General features: G+C 43.2%; 1 protein-coding gene across 1 annotated transcript in view; it reads left to right on the forward strand.

The window, feature by feature from the left end:
* Positions 1-4,875: 4,875 nt before the first annotated feature.
* The window catches only part of GCK (glucokinase), a 40,879-nt gene continuing 29,135 nt past the window's right edge, over positions 4,876-16,619 (forward strand). Inside the window, exon 1 of the mRNA XM_066589422.1 lies at positions 4,876-4,899. Within this exon, the coding sequence (XP_066445519.1) occupies positions 4,876-4,899 (24 nt within the window). The remainder of the gene's footprint in view (positions 4,900-16,619) is intronic.

Consider the following 16,619-nt stretch of genomic DNA (forward strand, 5'->3'; position numbering starts at 1 on the left):
ATGTTGGCTCACAATCGCACTCGCCCGTGTGAAGTTAGCCTTAATGTAACATGTAATGTACGGAAAAACGTTTAACAATTTTTTTAAGTGAACAGAAATGAAAAAAATGCAATCGCGTCATTTTTGATGGGTCCAGTTTTTACAATGTTCACAATGCAGTAAAAATGACATTAACTTTTTTCTGTAGGTCTTGTATGATCATACCAAATTTATAGTTTTTTTAACACTTTTATTTTTAAAAAGTAAATAATTTTTCTTTAAAAAAAATAGCTTTGCCTTGCCATTCTTTTTTACTTTTTCGTCAATTCGGCATCGTGTGGCTCGTTTTTTGTGGTGATAGCTGTAGTTTTTATTAGTCCCATTTTGGGAACACTTACGTGTTTTTGATCATATTTTATTCCAATTTTTTGGAGCCAGGATATCAAAAAATAAAAAATCACACTTCTGGCATTGACTTTTGTTTTTTTTTAACGGCTTTCTTTGTGCAGGATAAATATTGATTTTTTAAAAACAGTTTGAACTTTTATGTACATGGAGATACCAAAAATGTCTTTTTTTCATTCTCTTAGTTTTTTATCAGATAAGGGTTTTTTAAAGTTTTAATATTTTTTTTACTGTTAAAAAAATTATTACATTTGTTTACACTTTTATTTAGTCCCCACAGGGGACTTGAACTTACCACAGTATCGTAGAGCTGGAAGGGACCTGCAAGATTATTGGGTTCAACCCCCCTGCTCAATACAGGATTCACTAAAACATCCCAGACAGATGTCTGTCCAGACTCTGTTTGAAGACTTTCATTGAAGGAGAACTCACCACCTCCTGTGGTAACCTGTCCCACTCATTGATCACCCTCACTGTCTAATATTTAATCTGTGTCTCCTCCCTTTCAGTTTCATCCCATTGCTTCTAGTCTTTCCTTGTACAAATGAGAATAGGGCTGATCCCTCTGCACTGTGACAGCTCTTCAGATATTTGTAGACCGCTATTAAGTCTCCTCTCAGCCTTCTTTTTTGCAAGCTAAACATTCCCAGATCCTTTAACTGTTCCTCATAGGACATGATTTGCAGACCGCTCACCATCTTGGTAACTCTTCTCTGAACTTGCTCCAGTTTCTCTCTGTCTTTTTTTAAGTTGGGGTGGCCAGAACTGGACACAGTATTCCAGATGAGGTCTGACTAAGGAAGAGTAAGGCCTCATGTCCACGGGGAAAATAAGAATTAAAATCCACAGCGTTTTTCCTGCACACGGATCCGCACCCCAAAGGAATGCATTGACCACCCGCGGGTAGATAAATACCTGCGGATGGTATTTGAAAGTGAATTAAAAAATTTCTGGAGCATGAAAAAAAATGGACATGCTCGATTTTAGTGCGGATCACGCGTGCGGGAGCTCATAGGGCACATAGCTCAATTGATCTCCCGCATGAAAAATAAAAGACAATTACACTGCATCCGCAGCCCAAATCCGCAGCGGATCTGATTTTCCCCGTGGACATGAGGCCTAAGGCCTCATGTCCACTAGCTTAATGGAATTGTGGATTCAGCAGCGGATTTCCGCAGCAGATTTTGCCCATAGAGAATCATTGGCCATCCGCGGTCCATTAAATTGATTTTTGCACCCGCGGATGGCTTTTTAAAAGAGTTGCGTTTTTCACGCGCGGAAGAAAAAACGCGGCATGCTCCATTCTGTCGCGGATTCCGTGCGGATCTTCAACATTGCTATCACATTGATAGCAATATGTGCGGATATCTGCATGCAAAAAAAATACCATCTAAAGCAAATCCGTGCGGAATCCGCCTGGGATCTGCAGCAGATTCTGCGCGGATTGTATTTTTCTAGTGGACATGAGGCCTAAGGCCGGGCTCACATGGCCGTATGCGTAAAACCCTGCATGAGTCATGCAGTGTTTTGCCTCTGTGGAGGCGGGAGTAAGCTGGCCCATCGTCGCATATGGCATTGATATTGTACTACACATGACAGATTATTTCACAGATGCTGTCATGCGCAAATTCACTTTTTTTTTTTGTTTAAATTTCCCACTTTCAGGGAAATTTGAGCACTTTGCAACAACGCGTATATACACCGCCCCTATGCAATGGGCTCTCTTGCGCCTAGTACGTGGCAAAATAGAACATGCTTTGTCCTTTTTTGTGCTCGTATATTACACAATTCTTACACGCAAATGTGAGCAAAATAACATAAGGCAATGTATTTAATTGCCAGCAAATTATTATGTATGACACATACGGATATCGCTCGGTAATCTTACGCTTGTGTGAGCCCGGCCTAAAGGGCAATAATTACTTCATGTGATCTAGACTCTATGCTTCTCTTAGTACATCCCAGAATTGTGTTTGCCTTTTCTGCTGCTGCATCACATTGTTGACTCATGTTCAGTCTATGATCTATTAGTATACCCAAGTCTTTTTCACATGTGCTGCTGCTTAGCCCAATTCCTCCCATTCTGTATGTGCTTTTTCCATTTTTCTTGCCCAGATGTAGGACTTTGCATTTATCCCTGGTAAATACCATTCTGTTAGTCCTCTAGTGTTAGCTATCTCTTCTAGCTTTGTGTCATTGGCAAATTTGATGAGTTTCCCCTCAATTCCCTCATCCCTAATCGGTGGGGACCCCCATCATTCTCATGTTTTCAGTTTTAGCACATCCCAAAGTTCCGGGACTGCTAAATATAACTGAGTTCAAGTGCTCAGATATCTCCGTCAGTCCATTGAAGTGAACTGAGTAGAGGTGCGCATGCACAGCTTCTACTGCCAGAACTTCAGGATACGCCATGGCTGAAATCTCAGGATCGGTGGGGGTCCCAATGATTGGACCCCCACTAATAACTAGTTGTGATGGGGTGGTCCAGCATTAGAAGAAAGAGTCTCCTTTTTGTTACAAATGGTGCCACGCTTGTCCATGGGCTTTGTTGAATGTTGTAGCTCATTCCCAATGCTGCAATACCAAACACTGTCTCTAAAGTAAAACCACACTTTTACACCTATTCATGCCACTGACAGGTTGTTCAGCGGGGACTGAATTGCGTACCCGATTCCTCCCCCGTCTCCTGGCTCTCAGGATACTGTATGAGTACCAGGAGGGAGTCAGGTGCCCTATACATGCTGTGCAACCTGTGAGACACTGGCATTAGTAGGTGTGCATGCTGGAGTTTTGAGGGCTGAAGGGATGCAGATTGTGGTGGGATACAGCAGGGGACACTATTACTGTTTTGGGTGCAACGTTTGGGCACTAGTGCTATGGGGGGAACTGAGAGGGGCATTAAAAATAATAGCAGGATAGGGAGAGTGCCCAGAGACGAGTCATGGCTGGAAGACGTTCTCATGGCAGTCTCGCCCCAGATAAAGAAGAAAAGGGTAAGCAAATAACTCCAATTGCAAAAAACATTACCTATGATCACTGAGAGTAACTGAACTGCAATAAGTATCACTGTGTAGGACTAGAATTTGATTATTATATGGTGACTGCATTATTTAAAGGTGCCAAATACTACCATACATAGAGCTGAGTGACTGTATCTGAGCTGGGAAGGGGGGCGAGCTGAAGTTTTAAATCAGACACTTTCCCTTTGGTAAAAATTTTCATTACAGGGGTACTCTATAAAATCTTGGTTGTTACCACTCTCTTATCTCAAGGCCCCCTGCTGCCTGTGAAAACAATGAATGCGGCATTCTCCTATCCATATGAATGACGTTGGAGATGGTCACATGATTTAACCACACACCATACTTCCTCGGCTGTTCCCCTCTTTCCCCTGCTCTGTCCACTTTTGCATAGGCACAGATACAGGTACTTTCACCTCCTGTGCATGCACTTCAGCACCCCATAGGAGCAGCTGTCTCTGGCAGTCTCCATGAAAATGAATAGAGCGGTGACACACATGCTCGGCTGTCTTTCCATTCACGTTCCTCCTCTTTCTGGGAGATGTAGTGAGAAGAGGGAGATATAAGACCCCCATCAGAGTTTAATCTTCTGCACTATGGATACCCCCGTTTCCCCGAAAATAAGACAGTGTCTTATATTAATTTCAAAAGGTTTAACTTTTTACATGTATAGCTGCCTGGACACTATTTACATTGACTTTTTTAATTACCTGTTAGCAGGGCTTAATTTTGGAGTAGGGCTTATAATTCAAGCATCCTCAAAAAGCCTGAAAAATCATTTTGCATCCTCAAAAATTCTGGAAAACCATGACATGTCTTATTTTAAGGGTATGTCTTATTTTGAGGGGAAAAAGGTAGACACTAAAAGATGATTCTTGGAATACCCCTTTAAGAGCCAGTTGGTGCAAAGTGTGCCCGCTAAGGAGATCTAAAAAGTACAGTACAGGCAACTACAGCCTTAGTCTGCAGGCTGCAAATTGGCCTGATTGTCTGTGCTTCTCCAACCTGGCAAATTGATTCTCTCACCTCTACTGTGTACCTATAGGTCACAGCTGTAGCAGTGTATGGTGAAAGGGTTAAAAGATGGAGAACACATTTAACGGTTCAATGCGTTGTGTGTCTATATATAGAGAGCTTGCAACACACCGGCCTGCAGGTTATACGAACAAGGAAAGGGGCTCGGACTACTTCTGTGCCTTTTCAATGTGTCCTCTTTGCCATAATTTCCTAAGAGTTGGGAAAGATTTCATCTGCTGTATGGTCAGGTGGGGCTTAGGCAGCAGGACGCAACAGGTAGCCTAGGAAGGAAGCATTGGGCAGAAACTTCGTAGCATCCTCCATCAACCCCAGAGCACTAGGATCCCTGCAGAAGAAGAGCGCAGAGCTAACAGCACCAGGGACAGAGACCTCAAGTACTGCGCTAGATAACTACCTGTACCCTCTGGTCCTCATGCTGGATACCAAGGGCAGAATGGAGGTCACCCAGATGCAGAAGGTAAGATATTGGGGTATTACATGCACTCTTTTATTGTTAGCATGCATTCTTATTCACTGGTTACATGGCTAAATAGTCCATACCTGGAGCCCCTTACTAATATACCGTACTATGTACTGCTCCTCTACAGCTTTAGATTCTACAAGCAGTGTAATATTATGTCAGCAGTATATTCAGACGCCTTGTATAGAGATTATCATCACTCCATGCAAATAGTAGGGCTCACAGTCTATTTTTTCTTTATCAGTCACATGCAGATTAGGGATTTCAAAGGAAGCCAATTAACTTATTTTAAAGCATACTTTTCAGACTACAATATTGGTCATATGATAAAGGTTATCAAAATCAGATTGGTGGGGGTACACCACTGTTTGAGCGCCGAAGCAACTTAAGTGCATCTCAGGCACAGTGCCATACATTGTATAGAGGCTTTGCCTGGTATTGCATCTCAGCCCCATTCACTTGAATGGGACTAAGCTGCTCTCAGACCATGTGAATGATGCTTATGAAGAGGCTTTAGCACAAGCGCTGCAGCCTCTTCAATCAGCTAATTGGCGTGGGTCTCAAGCGGCACACCCCCTCTGATCTGATATTGATGAACTATCCTCAGCAAAGGCAGTCTTGCAAAATCGCTTTCATGGGTGAAAACCTGCACTAACGGGGAGAATATACAAACTAGATGGAGATGTGTCCAGCTTCAAACTCAGGTCCCCTGTGCTCAGGGCAACAGTGCTAACCACTGAGCCACCAATGTGTATTGAACTGGCTTTTCAGTTCTAGGCTGCACACCTTCTCTGACTACCTAATGCAAACTGTGCATTGGTAGTCTATGACAACACATGCAGCTCCAACTGGCTGGCGCTGTTCACATGAGTCAATCAGATCAGATCAAAGTGTCAGAAAAGTGGTATAGCCCTCTTTGTTTATCCAGGACTAGAGGGTCGCTTTAAGTGTCCCCAAATTTAGGTTAGGTGCACACTAGCCAAGAATGTAAGTTGTACCTTAGAGGCCTGGGCGCAACTCACATCGTACAGCACACAGACACTAGACAAAACTGTCAATGTATCCAGGCTGCATAAGGCCTCTTGCCTACGGGCGGATTTGTATTGTGAAATCCGGAGCGGGATTCTGCAGCAAATCCAGCCCATAGCAAAATGCGATTTCCTGCCCACGAAGTCAATGGAAGCCGTCCGTCCCACGATACTTCCACGATGAGCACTGGGTAAATATCGTGGGATCTGCATCATCGCAAAGCATCGGCGGCTACTGTGCATGTGTGACAGAGTGTCGGTATGCAGATCCGCAGCACAGTGAACTCCGCAGAGAAGACTCCGGACAGTTACGTTTTGGCCGGGCAGCGGGTCAAACTCGAATGCAGGAATCCTGCATGCAGGATCCAACCCGCCAGTGTGCAGTGTGACATAAGTATTCAGACCCTTTGGTATGACACTTAAAATTTAGCTCTGGGGCCTCCCATTTCTCTTGTTCATCTTTAAGATGTTTCTACATCTTGATTGGAGTCACCAGTGGTAAATTCAGTTGATTGGACATAATAATAAAAGACAACCCCTTGTCTATATAAGGTCTCACAGCTCACAATCCATATCAGATCCAAAACCAAGCCACAAGGGGGAAAGGACTGCCTGTAGAGCTCAGAGACAGGATTGTGTGGAGGCACGGATCTGGAGAAAGCACAAAAAAATTTCTGCTGCACTGAAATTTCACAATAGTACAGCTGCCTCCATAATTCTTAAATGGAAGAAGTTTGGAACAACCAGGACTGTTCTTATAGCTGTCCGACTCACCAAACTAAGTAATCTGGGGAGAAGAGGCCTTGGCAAAAGAGGTGACCAGGAACCCAATGGTCTTTGGCTGAGCTCCAAAGATCCTGTGTGCAGATGGAAGAAATCTCTAGAAGGTCAACCATCACTGGAGCCTCCACCAATCTGGGCTTTATAGCAGAGTGGCCAAAAAAGAAGCCTCTCCTCAGTAAAAGACACATGAAAGCTGCCTGGAGTTTGCCAAAAAGCACCTAAAGGACTCTCAGACTGTGAAAAACAAGATTCTCTGGTCTGATGAAGCCAAGATTGTACTTTTTGGCCTCAATTGTAAGTGTTACATCTGGAGGAAACCAGGCGCCGCTCATCACCTGCTCAATACCATCCCTACAGTGAAGCCTGGTGGTGGCAGCATCATGCTATGGAGGTGGTTGTCAGTGACTGGGACAGGGAGGCCGGTCAGGGTTGATGGGAAGCTGAATGGAACAAAGTACGGAGATATTCAGATCCAGAGCACAAGGAACCTCAAATTCGGCAGATGGTTCGCCTTCCAACAAGACAATGACCCTAAGCACAAAGCCAAGACAACACAGGAGGGGCTTAGGGACAACTCTGTGAATGTCCTTGAATGGCCCAGCCAGAGCCCTGTATTGAACCCAACTGAACATCTCTAGAGAGACCTGAAACTGACTTTCCATAGACGGCCTCCATCCAACCTGACAGAGCCTGAGAGGATCTACAGAGAAGAATGGCAGAAAATCCCCAAATTCAGGTGTGCAAACCTTGTGGCATCAGACCCAAGAAGACTGGAGGCTGGAATCTCTGCCGAAGGTGCTTCAACTATGTACTGAGTACAGGGTGGGAATACTTATGTCAATGCAAAATGTTAGTTTTTCATTTTTTTTTAATGTACAAAGATTTCTAACATTCTGCTGTCACTTTGTCATTATGGGGTATTGAGTGCAGAATGATGGGGGAAAACTTGATTTTTTTTTTTTTATTTGCACAAGGCCGCAACATAACAAAATGTAAAAAAAAGTGAAGGGCCTGAAGACTTTCCGCATGTATTAGATATGAACCTTTGGTTTGAAGGCGCTTCAGAAAAAAAAATATCAGGAAAATGCAAAAGCTGCAATTACCTTAATAAAATGATAAGAAAAATGTTCCCATTAAAACTAAAAACATCTGAAAACACAGGATCTTTAGAAGTTCTTCATGACAGTCTATAGTCTATGTGACATTGCAGAATACAGACATCCATAAAGGGCAGTCTATATGTAGAACTTTAAGTAAGGCCCCCTGCACACAGGTGGGAATTCTGCGGTGGGATTGCCCTCAGAATTTCTGCCCGTGACCGTCTGCATAGGATTGCATTACAAAACGCAATCCTAGGCAGACGGACGCGATTTGTCCACGTGAAAACAAATCGAGGCATGTTCAGTGGTGACGGGCCGGCTCCGCTTCCCGCATGCGCCGACAGGCCGGCTCCGCTCTGTGCATGCGCCGGCTGGCCGGCAGCTGGCGCACAGCAAGTAACAGAAGACGCCAGTAGCGGGTGACCCACAGGTCCCTGCAGCGGCACGGGTCCGAATTCTCACAGCGGGATCCGACCCGGCCGTCTGCAGGTGGCCTAACCCTGATATTCCTCCAGCTGCTCTGTTTTTATATACATCCAAGGGGCATAATACAGATGCCATGACTACTGCTAAAGGCACTATGCAAGCACTGAGCATAACAACCCTGCTTATGGTATAGAGCTGATACTGCCTGATATCATATTTGGCCTATTAGCGGCTTGTTAAGAGTTACAGTAAAGAGCAGGCTGCCGGTGCAATCGACTGTGAGTGTTTCTTGTAACCATTAACCAAGTTGTTTGACCACAGAGTCATTATCGATTGTTCTCTGTCTACACAGCAACTCCGTAGCAAAATTGTAGTAAATCCTTGGTTTTTATATTTTCTACTGTGCTTTAGTACAATTTCTACATCATTTAGAATCTAATTATTCGTAATGTCTTTCCTGTACAAGAAGAAATAATTTCTCTCTATAACTCCCTCTGCTGGTGGTGTAGTATATAACACTTATTTATTGCACATTCAACTGATAAATCCTACTTGTAAAAATGTCCTTCCATCCATTCATCCGGAGCTGGGGTACAATATTTTTTGGTCAAGGGCCATATTGTCAGATTGCAACACTCTCGAGGGCTTTATTAAAACTTTAAGTAAGTAAAGTGGTATAAAGTTAGGCAAATGTACATGATACATTTTAGAACTATCTAACCTAAGTTGCACTATTAGACTGGTTTCACATCTGTGTAGGAACCTCCGTCACAGATCTGGTTGAAAATACAGGAAGAAAAAGCGCTGCATGCATCGCTTTTTTCTTTCGTCTAAAAGCCAGGCAGCTGGGTGGAAAGCGGGCAGATCCATTATGGTCAATTGGATTTGTCTGGCATTGTTTGGTTCCGTCTGGAGACAGAACAGTTTTGCTACAGGGATTACCCTTTTCTGCTCCCCGAACTGAGCAGGGAAACAGAGACCCCAATGTAGATGGGAAACCACCCTTAGGCCTCGGTCACACGGGCGTTTTTTCCCGCGATTTGCGGATCGCATAACGGATGCGCATCCGCAAATTGCGTGACCGGGGCCAACGATTCGCTGAAAAATCTGCACCTAGCAGCGTTTTCAGCGAAACGGGCTCGATCAAAAGGAGCGCTGTCCGCTGTTCGCCCATTGAATTCAATGGAGCTGGCAATACAGCCGGCTCCATTGAAAGCAATGGGATGCCGGCGAGCGCTGGAGGAATTTTCGGGAGGGGCTTAAAAATATAAGCCCTTCCCTGAAAAGCATCCAGAAATGTGTAAAAAAAAAATTATACTCACCTTTTCCCTGCAGCCGGAGTTCAGCCGCGGCCGACTGGCAGTTCTCCTGTGTAGTATTCAGCAGGCGGGGATTTAAAATCCCCACCTGCTGAATGGGCTGCCTCTGATTGGTCACAGCCCTCACCAATCAGAGGCAGCTCTCACTCACCCATTCATGAATTCCTGAATAGGTGAGTGAGTGCTGCCTCTGATTGGCTGAGCGCAGGGACCAATCAGGGGCAGCTCTCAGCTATTGAATGACAGCTGAGAGCTGCACAAGTGAAGTGAACGAGCTGGCGTTTTTATGCCAGCTGAAACTGAATGAAAAACGAGAACCTCACAAATTTCGTTCGTCATTCAATCATTTGCCCGCATTTAAACTGAACGATTACAGTTCATCTTTGCTCGTTTGAACGATTTTCTGAATTGATATTGCTCCATATAAACGGGGCTTAACAAAGTGCAAAGTGAATGAACCGAAGAGAAGAACTTGTTGGCATGTAATATGTTTCTATGTAACATATAAGTCTTAGTGCAGTCATGCACCCAGTTTGTCCTTCTTGACCTCTGATCTTAGCATGTACATACGATGTCAGGTAAACACCTTAGTACTGCCATAACATGCTGATTAATAGGATAGACTTACAACCACCGGGACTATTAGTGGAGATAACAGACAAAACCGCCATCTGTTCCTGCTTCACATCAACATATACACACAAGCACTCACCCATTCATAAACATCTGTGTATGGGAATAGTGGAGGGTGGGCAGAGACACTCTTATAAGGTATATGTATATAATGTCCTTGTTTATTGACTTTGCAATATAATAAGCCTGAGGTTGGGACAGGTGATGAGTGCCGCTGAGCGATCTAATGTAGTCTGTGCCTTTTCCAATTACTGCTTGTCTGAAATCATTCATCCTTAGATAACAGGTCATGAAGGAAGATGTTCATGCCATTAAAATGTGCAATTGCCACAATGCCAGAGTCATTGTAGTTTCCATAATGCCAGCTTCATAGTGGAAGGCATGATCTATGTATCTACCTACTCCTTCCTCGACTGTCAGCAGCTAGGAAGTTGTGTTAGTGCAAACCAATATTTGCTATACGATATGCTATTGGGGTCCAAATTCAATTGTTAGAGGTAAGCTGAGCTCAGGAGACTAACTATCACCACATCAACTCTTAGTGTGATCAAAGTTATCTGTTTATTGATTGACAGACTGCAGCTTTTATAGAAGCACATGATCTAATTACAATAATTCAAATCTATTATAATCCATTTATTACCATTGGTCAAAGAAACATAAACATGCAAGATAAGGAATTTAACATCTCAATTGCAGAAGGAAAAGCAGCACAGATGCAGTAGAATCCTACATGATTAACTTCTCAGAATACAAAGATACTTTAATTATAAACAATATTTTTTTAGAGAGAGACAGGAGAACAAGGTGCAATGACCAGAGACAATAAATCTAGGGCCTTGGAAATGTTCTAATCATCGAGGTCCCTTCTTATTCTTCAATACTTTAAGCAAATCTTGTTAAAGGAAAAGTACAAAATAATTCGCAAAGAAAATAGCTACTTGCTCACAAAATGGCTATGCATAGGATACAACATGGAGTCATATTCATTTCACTAACAGTTGTATCATCCATCATTGCATGTAACTTCCTGTTCCTATTCTGATCTCTGTCACTAGAGATCAACCCACGAGAAGGATGCATGGGTAGCAGAATTCTCTCTTCAAGGGGTTCTCCAGGCAATTTTTATTGAGGACTTATCCTCAGGATCGGTCATCAATATTCGATCGTTGGTGTCTGATTCTTGGGACCCCGCCAATCAACTCTTCCGCTGCCTGCTGTTGCCGGCAAAACACACAGGGTATCGAGCAAAGCAGATCCCTCTAACCCCTGTGTAGTGGTCAGTGCTGGTAATTGCAGGCGCAGCTCTAATTAAAATCATTGACAACTGCGCCTCCAATTACCAGCATCAGTCATCACACAAGGGTCATAGCAATCTGCTTCCACTCTGTGTTTTGCCACTGACAGAGATCGGCGGAACAGCTGATCAGTTGGGGTCCAGAGTGGCGAACCCCAGCGATCAACTATTGATGACCTATCCTGAGGGTAGGTCATCAATAAAGGTTGCCTGGAAACCCCTTAAAGGTCCTTTTACATGAAAAACCTGTAGTTTGAAAATTGTTGGGAGATGATCAATCAGGACGATCATTGCAGCATTAGACATACTGTATAGGCATGGGAAGCAAAGGGTCTTTGTTAATCTCCTGGCTACATGGCAACACATTAGTGCTAAAGGAGTTACAGAAGGTGTCCCCTCCCTCTGTTAAACCACCTAAAGGGGTTGTGCCACTACATCATTTATATTAATTATAGCAGAAGGCATTAGATTATTTTTGTATCATTACCTATAAAATAACCATGCCCAAGTATAAATATATGCACCTATGATATGCATAATGGCGCCCCCTGGTATTAGTACTACTGCCCTCTTTGTCCGCCCAGCTTATTCTCCCATCCGGTTGATGAGCAATGGCATGAATAGCGTATTCAGTTTTTTTTTCTTTCTCTTATATGGCACTGCTTGTCCCCCACACGCACAGTACAAATTCTATAGGTCCTCATATCAAAACTGACTTTCTTGCCCACAACAAGCAATCACAGCACAATTTTCATTTCTGAAACTGCTGTGGTAAAATAAAAGCTGAGCTCTGATTGGATGCAATGGGCAATAAAGACAGTTTTTCTTTTAGACAGTTTTGATAAATAAGGCCCTATATCCCTTTGCCTTGGCTAGCTGTCTGTCACTCCTTTGAAAGCTGGTCATGCATAGGGAGCATACAGTCCATACAGTTCTCCCACTTGCAGCGACGTAGTGTCAGTATTACCCCGGTGAACTCTAGTGTGAATATGGGACAAAGCATCTGCATTTCCCATTTGGGTCCTTAACCTATGTTTTACAGTAAACGTGTATTTCTGGAAGGCTAATAACCAGCTTTTTGTGACTTTTTTTAATTTTTCTCTTTATTTTCATATATCCATTTAAGTGGGGCATGATCTGTGACCAATTTAAAGTGATGGTCAAGAAGGTCATATTGAAGTGCTTCCAGTACTCTTTCTCAACAATTGCATATTTTTTGCCATGGTCATTCAGTTTTCTACTCAAAGTACAGTGTTCTTCACCATTTTGTACTTCAATAACTGACAGAGGCACCAGGGGACTACAATTATGTGGCCTTGAAGCCAGAACCTGGCAATCAGAGCAGGAATCTTAATTATCTTTCCCATCTTTGTGAAGCCAAGGCTAAAATTATCTTTGTAGGATTCTCTAGGTAGTCTTTTCAACTCCTAAAGAGTAATCACACTTAATTTTTTTTCTAAAATGGACACAATAATGGATTCTAAGTATTTTTGAAATAGGTTTTATCAGCCTATCCTGTACATATTTCATACAAAACCTCTTTTCAGCTATGCAGATATTGGAAGACAGTGCTAAGCAATACATCTTCAGCCAACTGCACAGCTGAACAAGGAGCTCCAGCTGTGCATGCACTGCTTTCTCTAGTGCAGGAACAGCTGTTTCCATATAAAAGTTTATTTATAAAGCCTACTTTATATAGTATTTTAGTGATTTTCAGACATACTTCATCTGCGCCTCCAGGATCTGTCCCCAGCACTGCTGCTTTAATTCATTGCCTGTCTCTGCTGGTCTGTACCCTGGTGTTGTGTAAAGGAGAAGCCGTTCTATGCTGCAGACGGCTTCCCCCTCACAGCACGGCCATTCCTGTCAGTGTCTCAGTGCATAGGGTTGTGACATACGGTATTGTACACCAGATGCACCAGATGAGACCTTGAAAATATCACTTCCATTGCTTTCTTGAGCTCTTTTTTAGTCCCATTCGTGTTACAGTAATGCTAGCTGTAATATAAAGTACAGAGATGGGACCAGATGTTGCATAATTCAATAAGAGCAAACACAGTTCAATCTTCTGTAGTGGGGAATGGGAGTAGTAATATGGTGCTTGGGTAGTGGAGTGGTTAGACATCCAATGTTGAAAGGAGAGGAGTTGTCAGGGTGTCAGCTACTGTTACCTCTGGCAATAAGGGCTTCTTAGAGCCCAAATGATCTCAATGGGAGGATGCGTCTGCAATAAGAGAGTGTCTGTCTTTCTATAGATTCATTAGATTCTGGGATGGATTATTTGTCTTCCTGTTTGCTAGGATCTGTCTCAATCGCTCCACCAACAAAATTTGCATAGTAAATAATTTTCAGGCATTTCGATCCAACCACATTTAAAATTTACTAGTTTGTGTCTGTTGAATTTTTTTGCTTATCACCTTGTGAGTAATTGGCTGCTGAAAGGTTTTCAGCAATTTTCTAATCTGCTCAAGACTTTCTTTTGACCACAGTAGGAGCAATCTTGCTTGTACCACCAAAAACAATTTGCTCATAGCTTTGCAGAGCAATATTTGAGCCAGAGTGGAGCACCGATGATCGCGTCTGTGATTTTACACAGCAGCGATCATTGCTCAGTGACTGGAAGTGGAATAGCCTGGGTATTGTTCCGGCCTGCCTGCCTCCATTCACAGTAAACAGGCAGCCCATTGTTTATACGGACAGTTTACACAGAAGAATGCAGATGTCAGGAATCAAACCGGGGACTACCTGCATCCAGTCGGTAGCTCTCACTACTGAGCCATCCAGCCTTCATGACTCTCAGTCTTCTTCCATGATCTAGTTATCTAGTTCCTGTTTCTTGGTCCTGACCCTGCCTTTGTTCCTAATTGGGCTCATTATAAAAGCCTGACCCTGCCACTGCACTAGCACATGATTATTTTGCTCCACAGCATTCATTGTTCATGCTCTACTTCATCCTGCTCTTCTGCTATTGCTACAAGACCTCCTGATAGCAACTTCTGGCTTCCCTTCTGACTATGTCACCTGCCTCATCCATCTGTACTGCATACAGAGACCTCCTGATAGCGACTTCTGGCTTCCCTTCTGACTACATTTCTTGCCTCATCCATCTGTAATGCAAACCGAGACCTCTTGTTGCTGACCCCTGGCTTCCCTTCTGACTACATTATCCGCCTTAACCATCTATACCCTTTAATTCGAACTTCTCATTCCCGCCTCCAAGACTTCTCCAGAGCAGCACCGGTCCTCTGGAACGCACTACCAAAGGCTACCCGAGCAATCCAGGACTCGCAGAACTTCAGGCGTGCTCTAAAAACGCACCTCTTCAGGGAGGCATACCGAATTCCCTAAACAAACCCCTCTGTACTCCGCCTGATAACATGCTCCCTGACCTACTGACTGCAATCCCTGCTAGCCATCATAAACCGCTCCTGCAGTCATACTGTTTCTGCCGTCACACGGCTAAATGTCTGCCCATTGTCTATGCGTATATCACCCCTCACTCTCCACCTCGCCATACAGTGCACATCTCCAGCCCTTTACCTTCTGTATCACCCCATTACTTGTAGTATGTAAGCTCGTTGGAGCAGGACCTGCACCCCTATTGTTTCCATCAATTGATTACTTTGTAACCGTGGTTCTGTTATGTTTGTACTTTTGTCTTTCTGTATCCCCCCTGTCTATGTAAGCGCTGCGGAATATGTTGGCGCTATACAAATAAAGTTTATTATTTTATTATTATTTATTATTATACTGCAGACTAAGACCTCCCATTGCCGACTCCTGGCTCATCCCAGACTACTCTCCAGACCTGTGGCTATCAGACCTGATGTCCCAACCCAGTGCCTGAAACCGTTATTGCAGCAGCAGACCAGCAATGATTTTTAGATCTGCATGAGAGATCCGATCAGTGATTTATCGCTGATCATTCTTTCACTGCACGCGTTCACACAACACAATTATCATGCAAAAAGATCATTCTAACAAGCGATTTGCAAAATAATTGTGCTGTGTAAAAGAGGTTTAGATTCCAAGATGGGTTCTTTGTCTTCATTGTGATCTGTCTCAGTCTCTCTTCCAACAACATACATGTAGTAAATCATTTTCAAGCGCTTTGTTACAGCCATCATGGCGCTGTCAAAATTTACTACTTTGTGTACGCTGAATTGTTTACTTATCAATCTGTAAATAATTAGCTGGTGAAAGCATGCATCAATTTTCTAATCTCCTCCGCTCTGTATTTTGACCACAACTGGATCAAACTTGCTTTTGCTGTCAAAGGGAATTTATTTCTAACTCTGCAGTGGTAGAGCCAATACCAGATAATTTGGGAGATGGAGATTATATAATTCTCTATGCCTGTACATATTCAACAATTGTGAGACGATTGATCGTTGGTTTGACAGCTGACATCCATACACCTAGACATTCAGCTGGGCTGAGAGTTTTTGCATTTAAATAGGTAAGCCACAGCCAGACAGCTCTAGCGCCAGCTTATCTCCTGGGGAACAAAAGAATCAAGTGTTGAAAGTCAAAGTCCCCGAACCTTCTTTCCCTTGGCATCATCTGTCACAGACTGACACTAAAAATGATAGTGTGTCTCTTTTGATGTCTCACAGCAAACCTAGGCTGAGTTAAATGGAAGGAACATCACAAAGTTGGATTCTTTCAAGTTGATTGTCTAATCATCAGAAGGGCATACTTTCATTATCTTCTGGTTGTTGGAGATCTTGTGACATCTAAGGTTTGTTACAGGCAACATTTTCTGGGTTTTGATGAGACTGATCTCATCAAAACACACTTCTGGGTAAAAGTATAAGTCCATCATCTACATATAGGTTCTTCTCAACAAATTGAGGAGCATCAGATTCATACTTCTTCTCACCTTCCTGGGCTATCCTTCCCAGTCTGTAGACTGTTCTTGGAGACATCATCTGATATATAATCTATTACTTCATTGACATCATTGTCCTTGTGTCATAGGAAGCTGAGATTTTTATTTTCTTTCCTGATAATAAAGCAGTGGAACATTTGCTGAATGTCGGCCATTACTGTAGCAGGTTTATGCCTGAAGTAAATTAGCCCTCCTAAGTGGCTGTCCTTTAGGTTAGGTTCAGTGAAGAACAGGCTATTG

The sequence above is a fragment of the Eleutherodactylus coqui genome, chromosome 2 (assembly GCF_035609145.1).
Source record: "Eleutherodactylus coqui strain aEleCoq1 chromosome 2, aEleCoq1.hap1, whole genome shotgun sequence".
In the NCBI taxonomy this organism is placed as follows: domain Eukaryota; kingdom Metazoa; phylum Chordata; class Amphibia; order Anura; family Eleutherodactylidae; genus Eleutherodactylus; species Eleutherodactylus coqui.